The sequence below is a fragment of the Haematobia irritans genome, chromosome 2, assembly GCF_050003625.1.
Source record: "Haematobia irritans isolate KBUSLIRL chromosome 2, ASM5000362v1, whole genome shotgun sequence".
NCBI classification, from domain to species: domain Eukaryota; kingdom Metazoa; phylum Arthropoda; class Insecta; order Diptera; family Muscidae; genus Haematobia; species Haematobia irritans.
This window is the reverse complement of record NC_134398.1, coordinates 117051679-117078652: the sequence shown is the minus strand read 5'-3', so window position 1 is coordinate 117078652 and position 26974 is coordinate 117051679. Positions and strand designations below refer to the sequence as shown.

The following is a 26974-nucleotide window of genomic DNA, read 5'->3' as shown; positions in this document are numbered from 1 at the left end:
TTATGTGAAGACAAAAAAGGGAAGTGTAATTGAAAAATGTAACTGTTTTTTGTTCTGCATTTTGATATATGGTATAATTTATTTTTATTTGCAGTTACATGATGTCTGCTTTTGTACATTTGATGGGCACGAAGTAAATATGGAATGCACGGTATTATAAATACAAATAAACAATGAATTGGTTTATGAATAAATAAAGTTAATTTTGTGTTTTCTTTTCTCAAGCGGCGTCCTTTTTCGACGACGAAAAAAGTTTTTTCATAAAGATCAAAACATTTTAGGTTGTGACCATGTTCTTTTAACTAGAAGAGAAACATTTTTGATGAATACCATAACATTTTAAATCGTGACCATTGTCTTTTCATTCAAACAAAATTCTTTTTATCAATATAATAACATTTTAGATGAGGACAATTTTATTTTTCTTAGAACCATGTTCACTGAGCCAACCTGATTGCAGTTGAAAATGCTACATGGTCGCCGCAAAAATAACTCCTATCATATTATTTTGTTCTTCGAATATGATCGTGACAATCATGTTTCTTCTCTGCGTGTGTACTCCCAAACATATTCTGCTTCAAGCATATATACGTTCAAAATTTGTTCAAACAAACAAATTTTTGTACTGTGCAAACATGATATGTTTCATCCTAAACATATCATTTTTTAAGGCCCCAAATAGTTAATTACAGTTTCTATACATTACAGAAAGATTCACAACCTTTGTTATGTAGGTTGCTGAAATTTTAGACTTTTATACGAAATTTTTAAATCAATATATTTAAAAATTACAACACATAACTTTTACACCTAAACATATGAACAACAGTCTTTTTCGTCCATGTAGGGAGCACTAAATAGATGCAATGGGGAAACTTAAAATTCGCCAGGAAATTTGTTGCTTCACTTTGTACGATCTAGGCGGTCAATTATCTGAAACACAAAGTTCGCCGAACTCGCCTCTCAGTAACTCCAGTATGGCATGTAGCAATCAAGCTCTTGCATTTTGGACAAAAAAAGCGCTCACCATTCACGTTACGATTTGCATCATCCAATGATTGGTACAATGCTCATGTTGCGAAATTCGGACTCGCACTTCAACAAAATTTTAATTTGAAATTCTAATTAAAGATAACTATATTACCAAGATTTAATGGTGTTTTCTTTTCCGAAAAAAGTGCTTTGCCTTCATTTTGTCTGTACAGAATGCGCATTTTTAAAATGTTGCCAGCAACCTAAAAAATGCTGTCGTTTCAGCGGGCAGAAAAGATTTCAAAAAAAGAAACAGGTGAATCGCAGCACTCTCGTTTGTCGGCGGTGCTGAAAATGCCCGCACTTTGCCTCTATGCGTGGCGCTATTTTAACAAAAGAATTCGAAGCCTTTTCACACTTTTTTTAGAAAAGAACCTAAAAAATGCACTTTCCGGGCAAAATGCAAAAAAGTGCGCATTTTATACAAGAAAAGAAAACGCCATAAGTTTTAAAGTTTCAGGGTATAGAAATTAAGGCCAAACAAAATATGTTTTGGCCGCGAAGCAACATAACTTTACGGCATTTTAAAACATATTTTATGTTTTATTAAAATTTGTGGAATAACTTCCAAGTTTTGTTACTGGGATATATTATGTTACGAGCTCGTAGAGCTCAATACCATTTTTAAAATACGACAAAATTATTAGGAATTTTCGATACATTATACTTAATGTTTTTGTCAAATATATTCATAACAAACACATATTTCTTCTACATCGTTCATACCAAAAACAATGGAAGATGAAGATGGGAAAATGGCAGCAGAGGGTATCAAACCATTGACGGCGTTCGATGCAAACGTGTCGTTTATGATTTTTTGTTCCACAAATTAAACTAAGAATAAAAAGAAATTTATATCAGGGAATGACGTAGAACAATCGGTCAAAAGTTTCTCATTATTATTTACACAAAATTTAACATCATTTGTGAGTTTTTAACAAAGAATATTGCAAATTAAAAATGAACGAACGTGTATGTATCGAACACCGTAAATGCAACTTTTGGTATGACGTCGCCCATTTTCCAATCTTCCTTTTCTATTGTTTTTGGTTCATACCTTAAATGTGGCATACCAGGCAATGGTGTCCTTAACAAAAGATGACACCAAACCCAATTAAAGTCCCTACAATGTTGGTATACATAAAAGCAATTGTATCCGGAAAGGACAGAACAATTGACGCACAGAACAATTGGACAAATGAATTTAGTACAAATTGCTGACCTTGTCCACTGGCGTGCGGAACCATTGTTTACTTACCATGTTAAAGTTAATTGATGCGTTATGTTTAATTAAACCCACAAAAATGATACACCCCAATGAAATGGAACAATGGACGAGGAACAAGGAAAAATATGCCAAATTCTCATACAAATGCTCAAAATGTAACAGTCGAAGACAAATAAAAACACAAACTTAACAAACTCTAAGTGAAAATGAAAGCCATTACGACTGAATGCTAAGAGCCATGGGCATCACGGAAAAACTCTTTGCTCGATTAAAGTTTTTCCAGTTAGATGTTAGCTTTAGTTCTTCGTCTTCTTTGCAAAATGATTTTCGACATAGCAAAAGTTTTCTCTTTCTTGGCGTTTCTCGGCGGGTTTTCTAGTTCTTATTGTGGCAAATGCGATTTTCAAGAATTACAATGGGTTACAATCGCTTGCATTATTTTTAAGCGAAACAGGGGCGATACGAAGGCCTTATAGTGTTTTTATTGACTTCAATTATTGACATAAAGTAGGTGAAAGATTTCTACTCGAAAAGGCTACAAAAAACTCATTTTAACTTAATGTTCGAAAAGAATTGCTATGTTTTTATGCAAATCTTCAAAATTTTTCACAAGGAAACATGTCCATTGATGGTAAATATAGCATTTGTAAAGCAAATAAAATATATATTTTGTTTTAGTTAAAATATCCCAAGTATGAACTATAAACATCAATAACCGTATAATAAGTTCAATGAAAATATTCAAATATTGTGCTCATTCTCTTTCGACTGCTCTTTCATTTCTGTTTAATGAATCTTTGCGCACAGGTCACTTTCCTACGTTGTGGAAGAATTAATTTATCATTCCGCTATTTAAAAATGGAAGCAAGTCAGATATTACGAATTATAGAGGCATTGCTAAATTAAGTGCTATTCCAAAACTGTTGGAGAAAATTATTTCTGATAGTTTGAATCATCAAGTCTCCTCTCTTCTATCGCCTAAACAACACGGCTTCCGTAAATCTTGTTCGACCATAACAAATATCTTGGAATTGACTACAATGGTTAATGAAGGCTTTAGAGATCGTTTACAGACTGATGTCATTTATACTGATTTTAGTAAGGAGTTTGACAAAGTAAACCATTCACTTTTACTGTACAAACTGCATCGCATGGGCTTCAGTGAATTAATGGTATCCTGGTTTGAAAGTTATCTAAAGAATCGTACACAATTTGTAGTATTTGATAACATTATTTCAAAATCAATACATGTGCCTTCTGGTGTTCCACAAGGCAGTCATCTTGGCCCTCTATTGTTCTGCTTATTTATAAATGACCTTCCATCAGCCATTAAATATGGTTACACTCTCATGTATGCTGACGATGTTAAAATTATAAAGGTTATTCGGAATAGTGATGACCAATCCTTACTCCAATCTGATCTGAATAGCATGTACAGATGGTGCTCATCAAATATGATGGAACTGAACATAAGGAAATGCAAGCATATCTCTTTTTATAGATTAAATTATATCGACACGAATTATAACTTGAATGGCACAACGCTTGAAACTGTTGAATCCTTTAAAGATCTTGGAATACTTTTGGATCGTAGGCTAAATTTTAGATCTCACATTTCTATGACTGTAAATAAGGCCTATGGATCATTTGGATTTGTCAAGCGCTGGAGTAAGGAATTTTCTGACCCATTTGTTACAAGAAACTTATATACTTCACTTGTGAGTCCTATCCTGGAATATGGATCTGTAATTTGGGACCCACAGTACCAAATTCATTGCAATCGTATTGAATCTGTTCAGAAACAATTTTTACTGTTTTGTTTAAGTCGGAATAACTGGACACCTCAAACCTTGCCGTCTTACAAAGAAAGACTATCGCTCATCAAATTACCTACACTGAAAAGTAGACGTACCATGCTGAATATCTGTTTTATGGTTGATTTAATTAACGGAAGATTTAAATCTGACTTCCTTATTAACATCATATCATTCAATGTACCCTTTAGACGTACCCGCAACTTTGAACTGCTCCACATTGAATACTTTCGAACGAACTTTGAAAACAACGATCCACTTCGCCGTCTTTGTAAAGAATTCAATAAATTTTATTATTATATTGATTTGTCAGAAGAGAAATACAATGTAAAGAAAAAGATAACATTATTATTAAATACTTGATATATTAACAAACGATATGTATATAATGTAATATATTACTGTTAGTCTGTAAGGGTTTAATCCATAGATGAAAATAATAAAAAAAAGAGAACATTTGTACATTTTCAAAAAATAGTAAGAATGGACAACGAAATTGTTAATATGGTGATGATTAGGCGCCCATGATTTTCTCTTTAGTTTTAGTCCATTTTTTTGAGAAAGATGGTAGTTTAATTTTTAATCCTTTTAATCCTTTTAATTATTGTCCATCTTCAACTGTGTTTATGTAGATTTGTTCTTCCGTTTATTTATTACACTTGAAATTTATCCGATATTTTTATTTTTAAGCCTACACTGAAAGAAATTATTTACGTGATATTAAAGATTACCCAACCTAAATTTTAGGATTCGCAATTTACAAAATATTAAGGACATTTGTCCTTTATTATTTTCTTTAAAATAACGAATTAATTAAAAAAAAAAAACAATTATAATATTTGCTTAAATTTTTTTTTTCATTAAAATTAGGACATACATTTTGGAAATTTGCGTCCCTCTGTTAAAGTCGCATGTTTTTGAACTAAGGCAAAGTTTCCTTAAAATAAAGAAACTCATGTTTACTTTAAAGAAATCGTCCTTAAATTAACTGAAATATTGAATCTTTAGATTAAAGATAAAAACGCTTCAAATATAGGCTAAGACTTATTTTGAGGATCTGCCATCTTAGGTTAGGTTAGGTTATGTGGCAGCCCGATGTATCAGGCTCACTTAGACTATTCAGTCCATTGTGATACCACAGTGGTGAACTTCTCTCTTATCACTGAGTGCTGCCCGATTCCATGTTAAGCTCAATGACAAGGGACCTCCTTTTTATAGCCGAGTCCGAACGGCGTTCCACATAGCAGTGAAACCACTTAGAGAAGTTTTGAAACCCTCAGATATGTCACCAGCATTACTGAGGTGGGATAATCCACCGCTGAAAAACTTTTTGGTGTTCGGTCGAAGCAGGAATCGAACCCACGACCTTGTGTATGCAAGGCGGGCATGCTAACCATTGCACCACGGTGGCTCCCTCTGCCATCTTTGGTTTAAAGTTTTCATACCCTCCACCATAGGATGGGGGTATATTAACTTTGTCATTAAGTTTGTAACACATCGAAATATTGTTCTAAGACCCCATAAAGTAAAGTATATATATTTGGCTTGCGATTGCTCTAAGAGATGCTAATTTCATCCGATCCGGATTAGTACATGGTGTTAGTATATGGTCTCTAACAACCATGAAAAAATTGGTCCATATCGGTCCACTTTTACGTAGAGCCCCCATATAAACGGACCTCCAAATTTGGCTTGCGATTGCTCTAAGAGAAGCAAATATCATCCGATCCGGCTGAAATTTGGTACAGGGTGTTAGTATATGGTCTCTAACAACCATGCAAAAATTGGTCCATATCGGTCCATAATTACATATAGCCCCCATATAAACCGATCCCCCGATTTGGCTTGCGGAGCCTCTAAGAGAACCAAATTCATCCGATCCGGCTGACATTTGGTACATGGTGTTGGTATATGTTCTCTAATGACCATGCAAAAATTGGTCCACATCGGCCCATAATTATATATAGCCCCCATATAAACCGATCCCCAGATTTGACCTCCTGAGCCTCATAGAGGAGCAAAAGTCATCCGATCCGATTGAAATTTGATACGTGGTGTTAGTATATTGTCTCTAACAACCATGCCAAAATTGGTCCATATCGATCCATAATTATATATAGCCCCCATATAAGTCGATCCCCAGATTTGGCTTGCGGAGCCTCTAAGAAAACCAAATTTCATCCGATCCGGCTGAAATTTGGTACATGGTGTTGGTATATGTTCTCTAATGACCATGCAAAAATTGGTCCACATCGGCCCATAATTATATATAGCCCCCATATAAACCGATCCCCAGATTTGATCTCCGGAGGCTCTTAGAGGAGCAAAATTCATCCGATCCGGTTGAAATTTGGTACGTGGTGTTAGTATATGGTATCCAACAACCATGCAGGAATTGGTCCATATCGGTCCATAATTATATATAGCCCCCATATAAGTCGATCCCCAGATTTGGCTTGCGGAGCCTCTAGAGAAGCAAATTTCATCCGATCCGGTAAATTTCATCCGATATCGGTCCACTTTTACGTATAGCCCCCATATAAACGGACCCCCAAATTTGGTTTGCGATTGCTCTAAGAGAAGCAAATTTTATCCGATCCGGCTGAAATTTGGTACATGGTGTTAGTATATGGTCTCTAACAACCATGAACAAATTGGTCCATATCGGTCCACTTTTACGTATAGCCCCCATATAAACGGACCCCCAAATTTGGCTTGCGATTGCTCTAAGAGAAGCAAATTTCATCCGATCCGGCTGAAATTTGGTACATGGTGTTAGTATATGGTCTCTAACAACCATGCAGAAATTGGTCCATATCGGTCCATAATTACATATAGCCCCCATATAAACCGATCCCCAGATTTGACCTCCGCAGCCTCGTAGAGGAGCAAAATTCATCCGATCCGGTTGAAATTTGGTACGTGGTGTTAGTATATGGTATCCAACAACCATGCCGGAATTGGTCCATATCGGTCCATAATTATATATAGCCCCCATATAAATCGATCCCCAGATTTGGCTTGCGGAGCCTCTAGAGAAGCAAATTTCATCCGATCCGGTTGAAATTTGGTACGTGGTGTCAGCATATGATATCGGTTCATAATCATGGTTGCCACTGGAGCCAAAAATAATCTACCAAAATTTTATTTCTATAGAAAATTTTGTTAAAATTTTATTTCTATAGAAAATTTTTGTTAAAATTTTATTTCTATAGAAAATCTTGTCAAAATTTTATTTCTATAGAAAATTTAGTAAAAATTTTATTTCTATAGAAAATTTTGTCAAAATTTTATTTCTATAGAAAATTTTGTCAAAATCTTATTTCTATAGAACATTTTTTCCAAATGTTATTTCTGTAGATTTTTTTTCCAAGTTTTACTTCTATTGAAAATGTTGTCAAAATTTTATTTCTATAGAAAATTTTTGTTAAAATTTTATTTCTATAGAAAAAATTTTATTTCTATAGAAAATTTAGTCAAAATTTTATTTCTATAGAAAAGTTTGTTAAAATTTTATTTCTGTAGAAAATTTTATCAAAATTTTCTTTCTATAGAAAATTTTGTTCAAATTTTATTTTTATAGAAAATTTTGTTAAAATATTTTTATGTCTATAGAAAATTTTGTCAAACTGAAGTATATACGTATTTGATCGATCTTTTTTGATTTAATATAACCACGTATGGACTTACATACAATTTAGAAGACGGTGTTAGGAGTTTTTAGGATACCTTGCCATCGGCAAGTGTTACGGCAACTTAAGTAATTCGATTGTGGATGGCAGTGTTTAGAAGAAGTTTCTACGCAAACCATGGTGGAGGGCCTGGCCGAACTTACGGCAGTATATACTTGTTTTATTTTTATTTTTTAGTATCCGTTATAATTTGGATTTTTAATCAGGAATTTGTTTGTACGCGAATACCTTTATTAATATAATGAAAAAAGAGAATGAAAATTCGATAAATGAGATGTGTATCCTAATTTTAATTTTATTAATCCTAGGTTTAAAGCGAGATAAGTCACTAAACAATGTCTTTGTTTTAAAGAAGCCGCATCTTTGGCTTGGAATCAAACCCAAAATCCTTAATGGAAGGTCAAAATCCTTGGATACAAGTAAACTTTTTTTGAGTGTACACTGAAAAATAATCACAATATGAAGAAATATGTAATAATAACGGATAATCTTTTTTTTACTAAAATTCCTGCACTTTAGTTATAAGACTTAAATCTTTTTGTACATGATACCGCTTAAATAAATAATAATAAAAGATTTGGGCCAAATCAGTTTTGATACCACAGAAGGTTACCTTGTGCTAAATTTGAGTAAGACCTGTTAATGAATAAGGCGATAATCGGGCGATACATATATATGGGAGCTATATCTACATCTGAATCGATTTTGATGAAATTTTGAACACTTGAAGGGTGGTAAATTGAATTATGTTGTGCTAAATGTGACGTCGATCGGTTGGAAGAAAATTTGTAGTTCATTTTAGAATATTTAGATTAGTTTTAGAAATTTTTAACTAAACAGTACATCACGCCGATATCATAAAAATATATAAATATTTCAATATTCAAGAAAATTTTTTAGACACAATTAATTTTTTTCACTTGTAAAATAAAATTTTGTAGTTTGAAGGAATAAATTGGAGTTAAAAATTGCAAGAATGTCTTTGGTGCCATACGAAGTTCAAGATGGACGCATTTGTAGTAACATTTACAAATTAAAAGAAATAATGAACTATTTTGTGAGAAGTACGAATTGCGTAAATGTTTATGCTTTATTTGTGTATAATTTTTTCCCGGTTTTTAGTTCATTTAACTAACGTACGGGAGCCACCGTGGTGCAATGGTTAGCATGATCGCCTTGCATACACAAGGTCGTGGTTTCGCTTCCTGCTTCGACCGAACATAAATTGGCTTTAGTGAAATAGAGTTCACTTATTTCGAGTGCATCTAGCGATATGGGGCGATCATATATGTGGGACCTATATCTAAATTTGATTCCCTTTATTATTCGAATTGGAATCAAAAAATTAATTGCAATAGAAGCAAAGTTGAACTAATAATTTTTTCTATATGTGTATATAAGATTCATATTTTTGGCCCATTCGGTTGGACCCCATGATTCCTATTCCCTATTTCCCGCTACTGTCTGACAATTGAATTGGCTGTACGCTTTCCTAGTTATTTGTGGCGTTACCACCATGCCTGACATCTGCTATTGAGCCAAGTGTCTAACAAGACATGAAAACTTTTGATTTGCTGCAACTGGGGGAGTGAAAACAGGCGATTCTGCTGTATGGGATACGTCACTTACCTTCAAACTTTTCATATGCAGCGAAGCTTAACTTCTCGGGCACAAATAATGAACGTTTCATGCCATTGCTCTCCAATGCTCCCGCCATGCAAGAGTTGCTATCGCCATTATTGATTTTACTGCCACTGCCAGCCGCAGCCTTTTCCGCTGTGAAAGAGGCAACTTTCTTCAGGACATTATTGCGCGGTGTGCCAGGAGGCAAAGGAGATGCCATTTGCCCTGTCGCTCCAATCAGGCTACTCGATAGAGTTGTCGTTACTGTCGGTACTGTTGGTTCAGCATAATCGTTATTGTTCCCGACCGCACATTCATGCGATGATAATGTTTCGTTCGATGGTAAAGGCGATGCAGCAGTAACGGGACTGGCTAATGTCTGCTGAGATAGAACAGGTGTTTGGGATGATTTAAATGAAATTATAACGGTTGATTGGGTTTCCGTGGAAGACCCACCGAGAGCTGCCGTTGAACTCGAATTTAAGGATGACAACGAAGGTGTTGATGATGATGATTGTAAAGTTGGCAAATGTTTGGCATCTGAAAAAAACCACGTGCAAAAGAAGAAAGAATAATGTTAGCCCATTGTGTGCATCGACTGCCAAGTAGTATGAGATAAAACAGTTTTCGGATTATTATGGACGCAAAAACAATTGAAATATGTAAAATAAGTTATAAAAACTTTATCTGGCCAATATTTGTTCTTACAAAAAGAGGTTTCACAAACAGTTAGGTGGAACTAAGAGTGCGAAAAAACAATTCACAATTTCGTCGAATTTTACCTTTAATTATTGTTCGACATTTTTTGTACAAAGTACGTCAAGGAACTTCATTAATATGGAGTTATTGAAAAACAAATCATATATGCATACAAATCTATACACAACGAACTATACATGTTCAGTCCGAGCGAGTGAACATTTCAATAGCCTTCAGGAGCCACCGTGGTGCAATGGTTAGCATGCCCACCTTGCATACACAAGGTCGTGGGTTCGATTCCTGCTACGACCGAACACCAAAAAGTTTTTCAGCGGTGGATTATCCCACCTGAGTAATGCTGGAGGCATTTCTGAGGGGTTCTCTAAGTGGTTTCACTGGAATGTAGAACGCCGTTCGGACTCGGCTATAAAAAGGAGGTCCCTTGTCATTGAGCTTAACATGGAATCGGGCAGCACTCAGTGATAAGAGAGAAGTTCACCACTGTGGTATCACAACGGACTGAATAGTCTAAGTGAGCCTGATACATCGGGCTGCCACATAACCTAACCTAGATTAGGTTAAGGTTAGGTTAAAGTGGCAGCCCGATTAAGATTCAGGCTCACTTAGACTATTCAGTCCATTGTGATTCCACACTAACTAAAAGTACCTATTACATATTAATAGGTACTTTTAGTTTTTCTTCTGTTGAACCAACCAGATTGTTCCAAAAACATTAGCAGACTGCTTAAGCTAACGTTTTCCAGGTCCGCCAGTAATCTGAGGCTATATGCCCCTAAAATTTGCTTACGCCTTACACAAAATTGCAGGACACTCACACAAGAGGTGTTTTATTGATTCCTTTTCCTACGCATCATGACAGCTCATACAATAGTCATTATACTTCGCACCAATAGTTTTTGCAAAATCGCCTATCAGGCAGCGACCCGTTATAGCAGATATCAGGAGTGATATCTGGCGTCTCGAGAACACTAGCATATCTAGTGTGCGGCTTAAGTTTAAGTGTCGTTACAACCCTTACAATTCTCCCATCGAACATTTGCCACCATAACAGCCTTCTCACGCAGTAAGAGCTTGCAGGTAGCCAGAGGCATACCAACAGATTCTAGTTCCCCTGTAATATGTAAGGTAGTTCCTACCCCTGCTAGCTCATCTGCTTCGCAGTTCCCCGGTATGTTCCCATGGCCAGGCACCCATAGGTGAATATTGTGCTGCTCAGCCATCTCATTGAGAAATTTGCGGCAGTCGATGGCCGTTTTCGAGTTGAGGAACAAGGATTTTATTGCAGGTTGACTGTCTGAGTATATATTAATGCCAATATTGCTTGGAGCATTACTTCTCAGCCAATTCACCACTTCTCTCATTGCTAATATTTCAGCCTGAAAAACACTACAGTGATCAGGTAATCTTTTCGCTATTCGAAGTTCCAGATCTTTAGAATATACTCCGAAACCCACTTGTCCATCCAATTTGGAGCCATCAGTGAAGAAATCTATATATTCTTTATTCCCCGGGGTCTATGTGCACCACGCCTCACTGTTGGGGATTAGAGTTTCAAACTTTTTGTCGAAAAGTGGACTCGCCAAAGTGTAATCCACTACGTTAGGCACATCTGGCATTATTTTGAGGACCGAACTGTGACCGTAACTTTTTTCCGACCACAGCGATAGCTCGCGCAACCGCACAGCCGTTGTTGCAGCTGACTGTTTGGCCAAAATGTCTAAAGGCAATAGATGATATTAAGGGAATTTGTTCCTGTCTTGCTAAATGCGCCTGAAATACACAAACACGCCATACGCTGAACTTTATCTAAACAAGTCGGTTTCTGATGTGCCGGCCACCAGACTACAACACCATATAGCATTATAGGTCTAACCACTGCCGTGTATAGCCAATGCACAATTTTTGGTTTTAGTCCCCACTTTTTTCCTATTGCCTTTTTGCACGAGTACAAAGCTACCGTTGCTTTTCTCGCCCTACCTTCAATATTAAGCTTAAAGTTCAGCTTCCTGTCCAAAATCACGCCATGGTATCTTGCACACTCACCAAAGGGAATTTCAATACCCCCTAAGGAAATAGGCCCAACCGTGGGAGTTTTGCGATCTTTGCAGTACATGACTAATTCTGTCTTTGCAGGATATACCCCAAGACCATTGTCTTTCGCCCATTTCTCAGTCATCCGGAGGGCCCTCTGAATAATATCTCTGAATGTGGATGGGAATTTTCCCCTGACTGCCAGAGCCGCATCATCTGCGTATGCCACCACTTTTATCCTTTCTTTTTCTAGGGTAACCAGAAGGTTATTTATAGCAACATTCCAAAGAAGAGGTGATAGATCTCCTCCTTGGGGAGTGCCTCTGTTCACATACCTTTGTATGTTTGCTTGTCCTAGTGTGGCTGAAATACGTCTCTTCATTAGCAGTTCGTCTAACAGCCTAAGTATACATGGATCAACATTCAGAGTTGTCAGTCCATTTAATATCGAGCTCGGATGGACATTATTGAACGCCCCTTCGATGTCTAGAAACGCCACTTTGACAGATAGTGAGCTTTCAATAAAGCTGACTAGTTCATGTAGTGCGGTCTCAGTAGACCTGCCCTTCGAGTATGCATGCTGTCGTTTCGAGAACAAACTTGAATCGATGAATATCTATCATCCTCTCCAGAGTCTTAAGTAGGAATGAGGATAAGCTGATTGGTCGGAAATCCTTCGCCCTCGAGTGAGAGGCTTTTCCCGCTTTAGGTATGAAAACGACTTTTGTTTCCCTCCACTTTCCTGGGATATATGATAAGTTGATACATCCTTTATATATCACCAACAACCAGGGGATAATTTTGTCAGTTACAGCTTGTAACTCCGCCGGAGTAATTCCATCAGGTCCGGGGATTTGAATGGTCCAAAGCTATTTAGCGCCCATCTTATTCTAGTTTCCGCAACTGTGGCACCGCCAGTACATGGTTCAACCATCTGATTTCCAGACTACTATTGTGTGTCCAATAGTACCTCCAGCGTCTCCTCACTGGACGTTGTCCAATTGCCCTCCGACTTTTTAATGAAACCTGGAGCGGAGTTGGTGGATGCTAGAACCTTCCGTAGTCTGGAAGCCTCGAACGTATTCTCAATACTGCTGCAGTAATCATTCCAAGAGTTATGCTGAGCCTTTCCCAGTTCTCGCTTGTATCCCCTCAGATTCTTCTTGTAAGTGTCCCAATCCTCAGGGGCTCTGGTGGACTTTGCCTTGTTAAAGAGCTTCCTGCAGGATTTCCTCATATTACTTAATTCCGTAGACCACCATGGTGGTCGATTTTTCCCCCTTTGCTTCCCTCTAGGGCATGCAGCTTTCAGTGAGATGTTGAAGGCCTTAGTAATCCGCTCCACTGCGTGTTCGATATCTTGCACATTTCTCATATTTGTCTCTGTTATTTCCGGTATCATCATATTGAACGATTCCCTATACCTATTCCAGTCAGCTTTCCTAACATTTGGCGGAAATATGGTCTTGGTGATATGAACATCAAATTTGAAACTGATGTAGCGATGATCTGAGAAGCTGTGTTCACTTAAAACCTGCCACTCAGATATCATTTCATTCAGTTCTTGCGAGGCCAAGGTGATGTCCAAAACCTCTTGCCTGTTTTTAGTGACAAAGGTTGGGGCATCTCCCTTGTTGCAAACTACCAGATTAGTACGCAAAATAAACTCTATTAGCGACTCTCCCCTTGCGTTAGTATCACTACTTCCCCATATACTATGATGTGCATTCGCATCGCATCCCATAATGAGTTTCGTCTTTGTTTTCAGTGACTCCTCCACTAAGGTCTTAACGGCACATGGAGGCATCTCCCTGTCATGTCCCATGTAGACCGCAGATACCCAATATTTGCATTTGGCTATTTCTAAACTGGCAATGACAGTGTCTGTATTCCACATTGAAGGAAGCAGAAACAAGTTGAGCTAGTTTTTAGCAATTATACAGGCTCGATTTACATCATTACCAGTATACTGCAATAGTTTGAACCCCGGAGTACTTAATTCACATATTTTGTTTCTATAAACATATGGTTCCCTTTCATCAGGAGAACTTTTAAGGCAGCACATGCAGCCTTACAATGATGAAGATTTATCTGGAGGATCCGTAGGACCATCGATATTTTCAACAACCGTCACATCAGCCGCTTCAATCGAGTCATCAAGAATGTCCTCTTCAGAGATCTCGGTGACTCTCGCAATAACCATAGGTTCAACTTTGGTGAGTTCTGAGGCAATATAAACCTCCTCTCGCATACGGTGTCTATCCATGCCTTCAACTTTGGTATCTCCCTCGACTTCGCAAGAGGATCCGCTTACTTCTGATTCATACAGAGGCTTGTCCATTTCTACATCCTTTAGCTGATCGTTTTTATATACCGTCATTTGGATATAATGAAAGCCATAACATACACGGCCCTGAGACTTTGCTAGATGTGGCAAAGACTGAGTGTTCAATATAAACACTGCATGCCGTCTTGGTCCATCCACTTCATCCAAACGGACAACCTTCCAATCAGCTGTTGGAAGATCTGGATTGCATTGTTTCAGTCTATTTAAAATAGATTCAGGGTCAGGAGGGTTTGCAGGTATCCACGCCTGTGCTCTAGGTCTAGCCGGTATGTCTTTCTTCTCGACTAACTCTAGAGCAGCTCCTTCCCAAACTTCACCAATTAGTATCAGATCAGCTTTAAAACATTCTATAGACCTCTGGTCCTCAAATGCGACTAGCTTAAATCGTCCTTGATACCAACCAGCCTCTTGGTGTCGAGGATCTGGGCCGGGAAACTTTTCCAGCACCTGTGAGTAAACGCCAGACAAAGCATTCTCAATTTCCCCCCATTTTTGCTTTGGAACCATACCGTCCAATGCTCCTTTATTTATGATAGCCATCACAAGACTGTCTTTAGCAACTGAGGCAAACGATCGTTCATCCCTTTTGGAGGATGGCAGCTCATCCGGTGATCGTTCCCTTTTTCCAACCTCAAGAATTCCTTGAGCCCATTTTAAGGAATCGCTTTGTTTAGCCGACAACGTGCTTGGGTCGACTGATCCTAATTTCTTTAGGATAAACAAAGCATTTCTGTGTTCCTTTAATCTCTTTCGTGAGGGATTACCTCCTTTTGATGCCGCTACCTTGGAAAAGGTTCGACTTGTCAAATTGTCGCCACCAGTCGACCCGTCTACAGGTCGACTAATTGGGCCTAACTCTTGGTCATTGCCCAAATTTATAACTCCACACGCAAAAAAATAATTCTTTCCTCCCAAACGAAATTTTAGACAAACAAAGTTCGTTTCTCATTTGCTTTTCGCTGTAAGAAAGTGTATTTGGGAGAAAAGTATATACTTTTTGTGATAAACGTTAATTCTTTTCCAGGATGTAAAAACAATTTCATAAGGACAAACTCAAAAAAAAAAAAACATTGTTTTCTTGCTAATTGCATTTTCCCTCACATCTTTTTCACATCCAACATGTTTTTTAGTTCTTAACACCTTGTCCTGTAATACCAACAATGTAGAAGAAATTATACGATTTTATAAATTTTTAAAATTTTTTTACCTTTCGCCTGGACGGAGAATCGAACCGCGGACCATGCACTTTGTAAGCCAACACACTAACCACTGGCCTATGTACCTGTTATGGTCATCAATAGATAAATATCCATATAAGTTATATTTATATAGCATAGCTTGCGGCGCCCACGAACCGAGTAAACAAAGTTTATTTAACAGAAACAAACATTTAGTTTGTCACCGTGGTGCAGTGGTTGCTACGTCCGACTTGCATGCCAAGGGCCGTGGGTTCGATCCCTGCTTCGGCCAAAGTTTTTTTTTGTTTTTTTTTTTTTTTTACATATATTCCAGATATGTTCGGAAGATTCCGAAAAAATGTTCAACATTCCATTGTAGTATATTAAATTTTGAACTGTAAAATGTGTCTTATTAAAGACCTAAAGTGAGAAAAGAACAGTGTTTGATATAAACGAAATGGACTGTGTTGTTGTTTCAAAAATAACTTTTTTTATTGAAAAAATAAAAATTTTGTAACAAACGAATTTTTTTGGTGATAAAAGTTTAAAATTTTGGAAGCAATTCAAAAAACTCTAACAAAAGAAAAACGTTTTCGGTACACGTTTTCCAAACGTTTTTTTTTCTTTGCGTGCAGTCGATAACCTAACCTAATAGTCTTCATTAGAGATCTGTCGTTGTTGCAGCAGCTTGGAGAAGCTGATGTGATAATCCTTGAGTTGGAGAGGACTTCGCGCAGTCTTCATTACTTGGCATAATTTATTGTTATTGATGTAGGTCAGATGGTATTGCAAATGGGCATTATCGGACCACATATAAACCGATCCCCAGATTTGACCTTCTGACCCTCTTGGAGGAGCAAATTTCATCCTATCCGGTTGAGATTTATTACGTGCTGTAAGTATATAGTATCTAACAACCATGAAAAAATTAGTCCATATTTATAAGACAATGTAAAGAAGTTTTGAGATACCTTGCCCTCGGTAACATAAGTATTACCACAACCCAAGTAATTCGATTATGGATGGCAGTCTTTAGTGGAAGTTTCTACGTAATCCAGATTCGGCCTGGTCGATCTTACAGTCTATTTAAAATAGATTCAGGGTCAGGAGGGTTTGCAGGTATCCACGCCTGTGCTCTAGGTCTAGCCGGTATGTCTTTCTTCTCGACTAACTCTAGAGCAGCTCCTTCCCAAACTTCACCAATTAGTATCAGATCAGCTTTAAAACATTCTATAGACCTCTGGTCCTCAAATGCGACTAGCTTAAATCGTCCTTGATACCAACCAGCCTCTTGGTGTCGAGGATCTGGGCCGGGAAACTTTTCCAGCACCTGTGAGTAAACGCCAGACAAAGCATTCTCAATTTCCCCCCATTTTTGCTTTGGAACCATACCGTCCAATGCTCCTTTATTTATGATAGCCATCACAAGACTGTCTTTAGCAACTGAGGCAAACGATCGTTCATCCCTTTTGGAGGATGGCAGCTCATCCGGTGATCGTTCCCTTTTTCCAACCTCAAGAATTCCTTGAGCCCATTTTAAGGAATCGCTTTGTTTAGCCGACAACGTGCTTGGGTCGACTGATCCTAATTTCTTTAGGATAAACAAAGCATTTCTGTGTTCCTTTAATCTCTTTCGTGAGGGATTACCTCCTTTTGATGCCGCTACCTTGGAAAAGGTTCGACTTGTCAAATTGTCGCCACCAGTCGACCCGTCTACAGGTCGACTAATTGGGCCTAACTCTTGGTCATTGCCCAAATTTATAACTCCACACGCAAAAAAATAATTCTTTCCTCCCAAACGAAATTTTAGACAAACAAAGTTCGTTTCTCATTTGCTTTTCGCTGTAAGAAAGTGTATTTGGGAGAAAAGTATATACTTTTTGTGATAAACGTTAATTCTTTTCCAGGATGTAAAAACAATTTCATAAGGACAAACTCAAAAAAAAAAAAAACATTGTTTTCTTGCTAATTGCATTTTCCCTCACATCTTTTTCACATCCAACATGTTTCTTAGTTCTTAACACCTTTTCCTGTAATACCAACAATGTAGAAGAAATTATACGATTTTATAAATTTTTAAAATTTTTTTACCTTTCGCCTGGACGGAGAATCGAACCGCGGACCATGCACTTTGTAAGCCAACACACTAACCACTGGCCTATGTACCTGTTATGGTCATCAATAGATAAATATCCATATAAGTTATATTTATATAGCATAGCTTGCGGCGCCCACGAACCGAGTAAACAAAGTTTATTTAACAGAAACAAACATTTAGTTTGTCACCGTGGTGCAGTGGTTGCTACGTCCGACTTGCATGCCAAGGGCCGTGGGTTCGATCCCTGCTTCGGCCAAAGTTTTTTTTTGTTTTTTTTTTTTTTTTTTACATATATTCCAGATATGTTCGGAAGATTCCGAAAAAATGTTCAACATTCCATTGTAGTATATTAAATTTTGAACTGTAAAATGTGTCTTATTAAAGACCTAAAGTGAGAAAAGAACAGTGTTTGATATAAACGAAATGGACTGTGTTGTTGTTTCAAAAATAACTTTTTTTATTGAAAAAATAAAAATTTTGTAACAAACGAATTTTTTTGGTGATAAAAGTTTAAAATTTTGGAAGCAATTCAAAAAACTCTAACAAAAGAAAAACGTTTTCGGTACACGTTTTCCAAACGTTTTTTTTTCTTTGCGTGCAGTCGATAACCTAACCTAATAGTCTTCATTAGAGATCTGTCGTTGTTGCAGCAGCTTGGAGAAGCTGATGTGATAATCCTTGAGTTGGAGAGGACTTCGCGCAGTCTTCATTACTTGGCATAATTTATTGTTATTGATGTAGGTCAGATGGTATTGCAAATGGGCATTATCGGACCACATATAAACCGATTCCCAGATTTGACCTTCTGACCCTCTTGGAGGAGCAAATTTCATCCTATCCGGTTGAGATTTATTACGTGCTGTAAGTATATAGTATCTAACAACCATGAAAAAATTAGTCCATATTTATAAGACAATGTAAAGAAGTTTTGAGATACCTTGCCCTCGGTAACATAAGTATTACCACAACCCAAGTAATTCGATTATGGATGGCAGTCTTTAGTGGAAGTTTCTACGTAATCCAGATTCGGCCTGGTCGATCTTACAGTCTATTTAAAATAGATTCAGGGTCAGGAGGGTTTGCAGGTATCCACGCCTGTGCTCTAGGTCTAGCCGGTATGTCTTTCTTCTCGACTAACTCTAGAGCAGCTCCTTCCCAAACTTCACCAATTAGTATCAGATCAGCTTTAAAACATTCTATAGACCTCTGGTCCTCAAATGCGACTAGCTTAAATCGTCCTTGATACCAACCAGCCTCTTGGTGTCGAGGATCTGGGCCGGGAAACTTTTCCAGCACCTGTGAGTAAACGCCAGACAAAGCATTCTCAATTTCCCCCCATTTTTGCTTTGGAACCATACCGTCCAATGCTCCTTTATTTATGATAGCCATCACAAGACTGTCTTTAGCAACTGAGGCAAACGATCGTTCATCCCTTTTGGAGGATGGCAGCTCATCCGGTGATCGTTCCCTTTTTCCAACCTCAAGAATTCCTTGAGCCCATTTTAAGGAATCGCTTTGTTTAGCCGACAACGTGCTTGGGTCGACTGATCCTAATTTCTTTAGGATAAACAAAGCATTTCTGTGTTCCTTTAATCTCTTTCGTGAGGGATTACCTCCTTTTGATGCCGCTACCTTGGAAAAGGTTCGACTTGTCAAATTGTCGCCACCAGTCGACCCGTCTACAGGTCGACTAATTGGGCCTAACTCTTGGTCATTGCCCAAATTTATAACTCCACACGCAAAAAAATAATTCTTTCCTCCCAAACGAAATTTTAGACAAACAAAGTTCGTTTCTCATTTGCTTTTCGCTGTAAGAAAGTGTATTTGGGAGAAAAGTATATACTTTTTGTGATAAACGTTAATTCTTTTCCAGGATGTAAAAACAATTTCATAAGGACAAACTCAAAAAAAAAAAAACATTGTTTTCTTGCTAATTGCATTTTCCCTCACATCTTTTTCACATCCAACATGTTTCTTAGTTCTTAACACCTTTTCCTGTAATACCAACAATGTAGAAGAAATTATACGATTTTATAAATTTTTAAAATTTTTTTACCTTTCGCCTGGACGGAGAATCGAACCGCGGACCATGCACTTTGTAAGCCAACACACTAACCACTGGCCTATGTACCTGTTATGGTCATCAATAGATAAATATCCATATAAGTTATATTTATATAGCATAGCTTGCGGCGCCCACGAACCGAGTAAACAAAGTTTATTTAACAGAAACAAACATTTAGTTTGTCACCGTGGTGCAGTGGTTGCTACGTCCGACTTGCATGCCAAGGGCCGTGGGTTCGATCCCTGCTTCGGCCAAAGTTTTTTTTTGTTTTTTTTTTTTTTTACATATATTCCAGATATGTTCGGAAGATTCCGAAAAAATGTTCAACATTCCATTGTAGTATATTAAATTTTGAACTGTAAAATGTGTCTTATTAAAGACCTAAAGTGAGAAAAGAACAGTGTTTGATATAAACGAAATGGACTGTGTTGTTGTTTCAAAAATAACTTTTTTTATTGAAAAAATAAAAATTTTGTAACAAACGAATTTTTTTGGTGATAAAAGTTTAAAATTTTGGAAGCAATTCAAAAAACTCTAACAAAAGAAAAACGTTTTCGGTACACGTTTTCCAAACGTTTTTTTTTCTTTGCGTGCAGTCGATAACCTAACCTAATAGTCTTCATTAGAGATCTGTCGTTGTTGCAGCAGCTTGGAGAAGCTGATGTGATAATCCTTGAGTTGGAGAGGACTTCGCGCAGTCTTCATTACTTGGCATAATTTATTGTTATTGATGTAGGTCAGATGGTATTGCAAATGGGCATTATCGGACCACATATAAACCGATCCCCAGATTTGACCTTCTGACCCTCTTGGAGGAGCAAATTTCATCCTATCCGGTTGAGATTTATTACGTGCTGTAAGTATATAGTATCTAACAACCATGAAAAAATTAGTCCATATTTATAAGACAATGTAAAGAAGTTTTGAGATACCTTGCCCTCGGTAACATAAGTATTACCACAACCCAAGTAATTCGATTATGGATGGCAGTCTTTAGTGGAAGTTTCTACGTAATCCAGATTCGGCCTGGTCGATCTTACGGCCGTATATTCTTGCCACCTGTTATAAATGTTTCAGCTAAAACACCAACAACTGATGAAAAACCAAGGTTACCGTTTAGATTGAAATATACATGTGTTCCTTTACTGGCACACAAAATGAAGATACCGTCAAATAAATTCAAACCTTTTGATTTTTTTCAGAAGGATTATCTTATCTTTCGAAATATTCTGTAAACGATATGGTTGATGCAAAATGTCTCTAAAATTGCGATATTTTTTTAAACAAATAGTCTTTCCTCAGTTTTAAAAAATCAGGAAGACAAACCGAAACGAGCCGGGTAAGGCTACATTATTTATTAGTTATAAAAGTATCAACTTTATCAGTGCTAGACCATAGTTCATGATCAGCGTTAGCATCGCCTCAAATAATGAAATCCATTTATACCCTTCTCCACTACTGTGGTACAGGGTATAATAAGTTTGTGCATTTGTATATAACGCTAAGAAGGACCGGTCTTAGAACCATATGTTAGTATACCGATCGTCTTAGAATTAAATTCTGAGTCGATTTAGCGATGTCCGTCTGTCTGTTGATGTATTTTTGTGTGCAAAGTCCAGGTCGCAGTTTAAGTTCGATCGTCCTAAAATTTAGCATAGGGTCTTTTTCGGCTCAAAGACGATATATTTATAACCGATCTGATCGGAAATGACGTATTTATCAACCGATCTTCTTTCAATATCTTATAATCGATTATTTTGTGAGTCTCGTAAATTTTTGCAAAATATCAGTCAAATCGGTTCAGATTTAGATATAGCTCCCATATATAGCTTTCGCCCGATTTACACTCCTATGGCCCCAGAGGCCAAAGTTTTAACCCGAATTACGTGAAATTTTGCACAGGGTGTAGAATTAACATTATAAATATGCACACCGAATTTGGTTAAAATCGGTTCAGATTTAGATATAACTTCCATATATAGCTTCCGCCCGATTTAAACTTCTATGACCACCGTAGATCAAAATTTTCCTCCGATTTACTTAAAATTGTGAACAGGGAATGGAAATAAAATTTTTACTATGCATGCCAAATTTAATTGAAACTGGTTCAGAATTAGATATATCTACCAGAGGTCAAAATTTCACTCAGATTTACTTGAAGTTTTGCATAGACAGTAGGACTAGCATTCTTGCAACACATGCCAAATTTGGTTAAAATCGGTTCCGATTTAGATATAATTCCCATATATATCTTTCGCCCGATTTAGATTCATATGACAACGGAGGCCAATGTTTCATTTCGAAAATTGTGATGTTTTGCACTGAGAGTTCAATTAAAATTTTAGCAATGTGTGCCAAATTTTATCAAAATCGGCACAGAATTGGACACAGCCCCCATATATACGTTCTTCCGATTTTAGCAAATATGGCCAATATACAAACATGTTACTTGTAAAATCGTTACTGTTAAGTCGAAAACTCGCAAAAATTATTCAAATTTACCTATACTCGTATATATCGACCTATAAATCATAAATGAAGATTTGCGAAATTTTATGCAATTTAAATATTTCCAATATTTCCATCTTGGGAATAACCTTCAATTTGGCTCCTTCCCATAGTTCTACTTCCTCTAAGGTTCTTAGCCAAGCGAGGGTTTCTATTGTCTTACAGTGTCCCCGCTTTAATTGAATGTTACCGAGGCCTCGAACAGTAGCTTACACTCGAGTCCGTTCCTCGTTTATTCTTCGATCCGCACTTGAGCCGCTAATAATACACATTTATATATTACTTGTTGTATACACACAAAAAAAGTATACATTTATTTTATGAATAGTGTTCAAAAAAATTCTCTGAACACGGGATTCATAAATTGTATGAACAAAATTCATAAAATAAAACAAGTAACGAAAGTCTAAAGTCGGGCGGGGCCGACTATATTATACCCTGCGCCACTTTGTAGATCTAAATTTTCGATACCATATCACATCCGTCAAATGTGATGGGGGCTATACATAAAGGTTTGTCCCAAATACATACATTTAAATATCACTCGATTTGGACAGAATTTGATAGACTTTTACAAAATCTATAGACTCAAAATTTAAGTTGGCTAATGCACTAGGGCGGAACACAATTTTAGTAAAAAAATATGGGAAACGTTTAAATCTGAAGCAATTTTAAGGAAACTTCGCAAACGTTTATTTATGATTTATCGCTGGATATATATGTATTATAAATTTAGGAAAATTAGTTATTTTTACAACTTTTCGACTAAGCAGTGGCGATTTAACAAGGAAAATGTTGGTATTTTGACCATTTTTGTCGAAATCAGAAAAACATATTATGGGAGCTATATCTAAATCTCAACCGATTTCAATCAAATTTGGCATACATGACTATATTGCTAATTATACTCCTGGTGCAAAATTTCAACCAAATTGGGCCAAAACTCTGGCTTCAGGGGCCCAATAAGTCCATATCGGGCGAAAAATATATATGGAAGCTATATCTAAATCTGAACCGATTTCAATCAAATTTGACACACATACTACCAATTATACTCCTTGTGCAAAATTTCAAGCTAATCGGGATAAAACTCTGGCTTCTGGGTCCATATAAGTGCGTATCGGGCGAAAGATATATATGGGAGCTGTATCTAAATCTGAATCGATTTCAACCAAATTTGGCACGCATAGCTACAATGCTAAATCTACTCCCTGTGCAAAATTTCAACCAAATTGGGCTAAAACTCTGGCTTTTAGGACCATATTAGTCCATATCGGGCGAAAGACATACACAGTCTCACATAAGTTTACATACGCTTGAGATTTTTACCTTATAACTAAACATGTTTCTTGTTGTTGTTTATAATCCAAACTAAAAACATCTTCTTGAAAATGGACAAATACTTTGTTTTTCAAATTACTTTACAAAATCTAAAGCATATATATGCATATTTTATTATATTTTAATAATTAAAGAAAATTAAATTCCTTAAACCGTATGTAAACTTGTGTAAGACTGTGTATATGGGAGCTATATCTAAATCTGGACCGATTTCAATCAAATTTTGCAAACTTGACTATACTACTAATTGTACTCCTAGTGCAAAATTTCAACCAAATTCGGCTAAAAATCTGGCTTCTGGGGCCATATAAGTCCATATCGGGTGAAAGATATATATGGGAGCTATATCTAAATCTGAACCGATTTCAATCAAATTTTGCACACTTAACTATACGACTAAGTGTTATGTTTGTAAATTTCAAGCAAATCGGTATAAAACTCTGGATGCTAGGTCCATATTAGTGCATATCGGGCGAAAGATATATATGGGAGCTATATCTAAATCTGAACCGATTTCTTCAAAAATCAATAGGGTTCTATTCTGGCCCAAATTAGGAACATGTGCCAAATTTGAAGGCGATTGGACTTAAATTGCGACCTAGACTTTGATCACAAAAATGTGTTCACAGACAGACGGACGGAAGGACGGACAGACGGACATGGTTATATCGACTCAGGGACCCACCCTGAGCATTATTGCCAAAGACACCATGTGTCTATCTCGTCTCCTTCTGGGTGTTACAAACATATGCACTAACTTATAATACCCTGTTCCACAGTGTGGCGCAGGGTATAAATACAGGTTTTCATTGACTACGAATGTACACATAATATTAATGAAATTTTTAATATTATAAATGAAGTATATATATTTTTCAACGTTGAAAAATATGCAGTTTTACATAATATATATTAAAAACGTCATTCATTAAATGTAACTCTTTTTTTCCTTTGTATTTTGTCCCTATTCCTAATATCGACATAATTGGTTAAAATGTGTGCACCCTTTTATTAAAAGTCCAGCAAGTAAAGAATATAATTTTGTAATGTTTTATGTTACTTATAAACATGAGCACCAACGCTTCCAATTGATTTATAAAATTGTTTTATTTCGGCAAATTGAACTGAAAAACCAAACACAGCAAAGCCACGTGTTGCCTTCAAAAACGTCATGTTTGTTTTTTTTCTGTCTCGAATTGTATGCTTATATTGTATACGCTGAAAAAAATATTGTCGTGAGGTCAAAGATTTCATGTCTTTAAAATACGAATACAAATTTTGCTTAGCGTAGACGCATTTCTCTAAAATAAAGTTATTTTCCTTGTCCAAAAGTCGATAAACTTTTCAATGAAGTCGTATTGTCCTTATAATTAAGTGATTTGACTTAAAAATGGGTATCTTAACATGAAAGAAAAAATGTATAGGCTAAGGTCAACTTGACTTTAATAATTCAGAAAAATTCTTTAAATTTAATGAAATTGTCTTTAAATTTGTTGTCTTTTTGCATCTTGACTACAAAGCAAAAAATCGTTCAAATATAGGACATGTTTTTCAAAACTTTATTTCAAAGAAGTTTTTTACTTCAAACATAGCATAATTTCTACTGGAAGTCGAGTCCTAATTTGAAAAATAAAGTTGCCGTTAACTCGTTTTTAAAGGACTTCTTTAGCATATGAAGAAAAAAAGCTGAGGAAGCGAAAAATTAAAATTTGCTTCCTAGAAGCAAGTACACAAAACCTAAATTTAAAAGAGAATTGTGTCTTAAAAGTATCCTTACTTGTATTCTCCGCTTCTTTGGATCGGAATCAATACCAAATTTTTTAAAGTAAAGACAAAATCTTAGGAACCGAGTTTGCTTTTTTTTTCAGTGTACATATGAGAGTAACTCTATGTTGTGGGTCTCTCACGCTTAGAGAAAACCTGTATGTTTGGATATATTATGTAAAGTTTCATTAATTTTATGAAAGAGTTCAATCCTATTATTAAAAATGTAATCATTAAATAACAAGTATTTACGAAAAAATATATTTAGTAAACATACATCTATTTGATGGAGGAGTCCATAAATTTTCAAAAATGTACAAATTTATGTACAAATTCATATTTTATTTTTTTGTCTGTAGGTTCCTGACTTCATCGTCACGGGGTTTACAATAGCTACATCAGTAGAAGTATTTAGTATATTTTGTCCCATTCCTCTTGTGGCGCAAATACCAGAATTTTGTACCTCTAGACTGCTGGCGGTATTTCGAGTTACTCGGCTGGACGTGCACAATATCTCCGTACTGCCTATCCTTTCCCTGACGAGGGAGCGAGAAGCCGAGCGTGGCTAATCTATCCCGCCCATCTTGCATCCATCTTCAGCTATATTCAGCTACATCGGCGCACGAGGTTGGGCGAAAGTTCAATTTCAAATTGCTGTTCACTTTGGAAATTACATTACCTTCTAGAATTTCCTTGTTTGTGACCTACCATTTTTTCACGGACTCCTTCGCCGTAAATAGCCGTGTTCTGTCATCTGCAGACATAACCATCTTCCCTTCTAGCTTTTACCTCACCCTAAATGCCTCCTTGATCCTAAGGAAGAAAAATGCATAATCTCGCATTCTTCAGAGATCCCTTGTACATATGGAACGCCAAGAAGGAAACAAATAACATGGCTAAAAATTGCGTACTTTAAGACTGATTTAACAGTTGCGATTTTTATTTCGTGGTAAATAGTTTTTTTTCTTGAAGAAAATCTAGAATTTTTAGTTTTCTGCGTGTGCTCAATATTTTGATTTATTGTTAATGTCACCAAACCGTTATTTCACAACTGACATCAACGAAATTTGTTTTATTTTTAAATTTCGTGCCAATCGATACAAAAACCCATTGTGAATTTTCAATTGGATGAAATATCTTACAGAAAAAAGTCCGTAGTAAAACTAATGCCAAATATAACTTATCTTTATTTAAAAAAAAAAAATTTCATTTGTTTTAAGTATGCCTCAAACATTGTATGAATTTAACGTGGGTATAAAGTTCAATGACCGAACAAATAAATTCAATAAGAATTAAACCAGAAGAAAAATTTCTCACGATTCTTAAAAATAGTAAGAATTAGTTAAATTTTCGAACGGGGTAGTTCATTCTTCCTATAAAACAGTTTACTTTTGTTGTTTATGACCCTAGTAAACAGCGATTAATGATAGTGATTTAAATTTAATTAAAAGTCCTAATAAAAAATATTAACGTGATATTAAAGATTACCCAACCTAAATTTTAGGATGCGAAATTTACAAAATATTAAGGACA

At 36.4% G+C, this 26974-nt stretch overlaps 1 protein-coding gene across 5 annotated transcripts in view; it reads right to left on the bottom strand.

Annotated features, from left to right (window-relative positions):
- Positions 1 to 26974, bottom strand: part of capu (formin protein cappuccino) — a 398823-nt gene that overhangs the window by 99082 nt on the left and 272767 nt on the right. For all 5 annotated transcript variants that reach the window (XM_075295921.1, XM_075295922.1, XM_075295925.1 and 2 more), the window contains one exon: positions 9396 to 9929. In XM_075295921.1, the coding sequence (XP_075152036.1) occupies positions 9396 to 9929 (534 nt within the window). The remainder of the gene's footprint in view (positions 1 to 9395; positions 9930 to 26974) is intronic.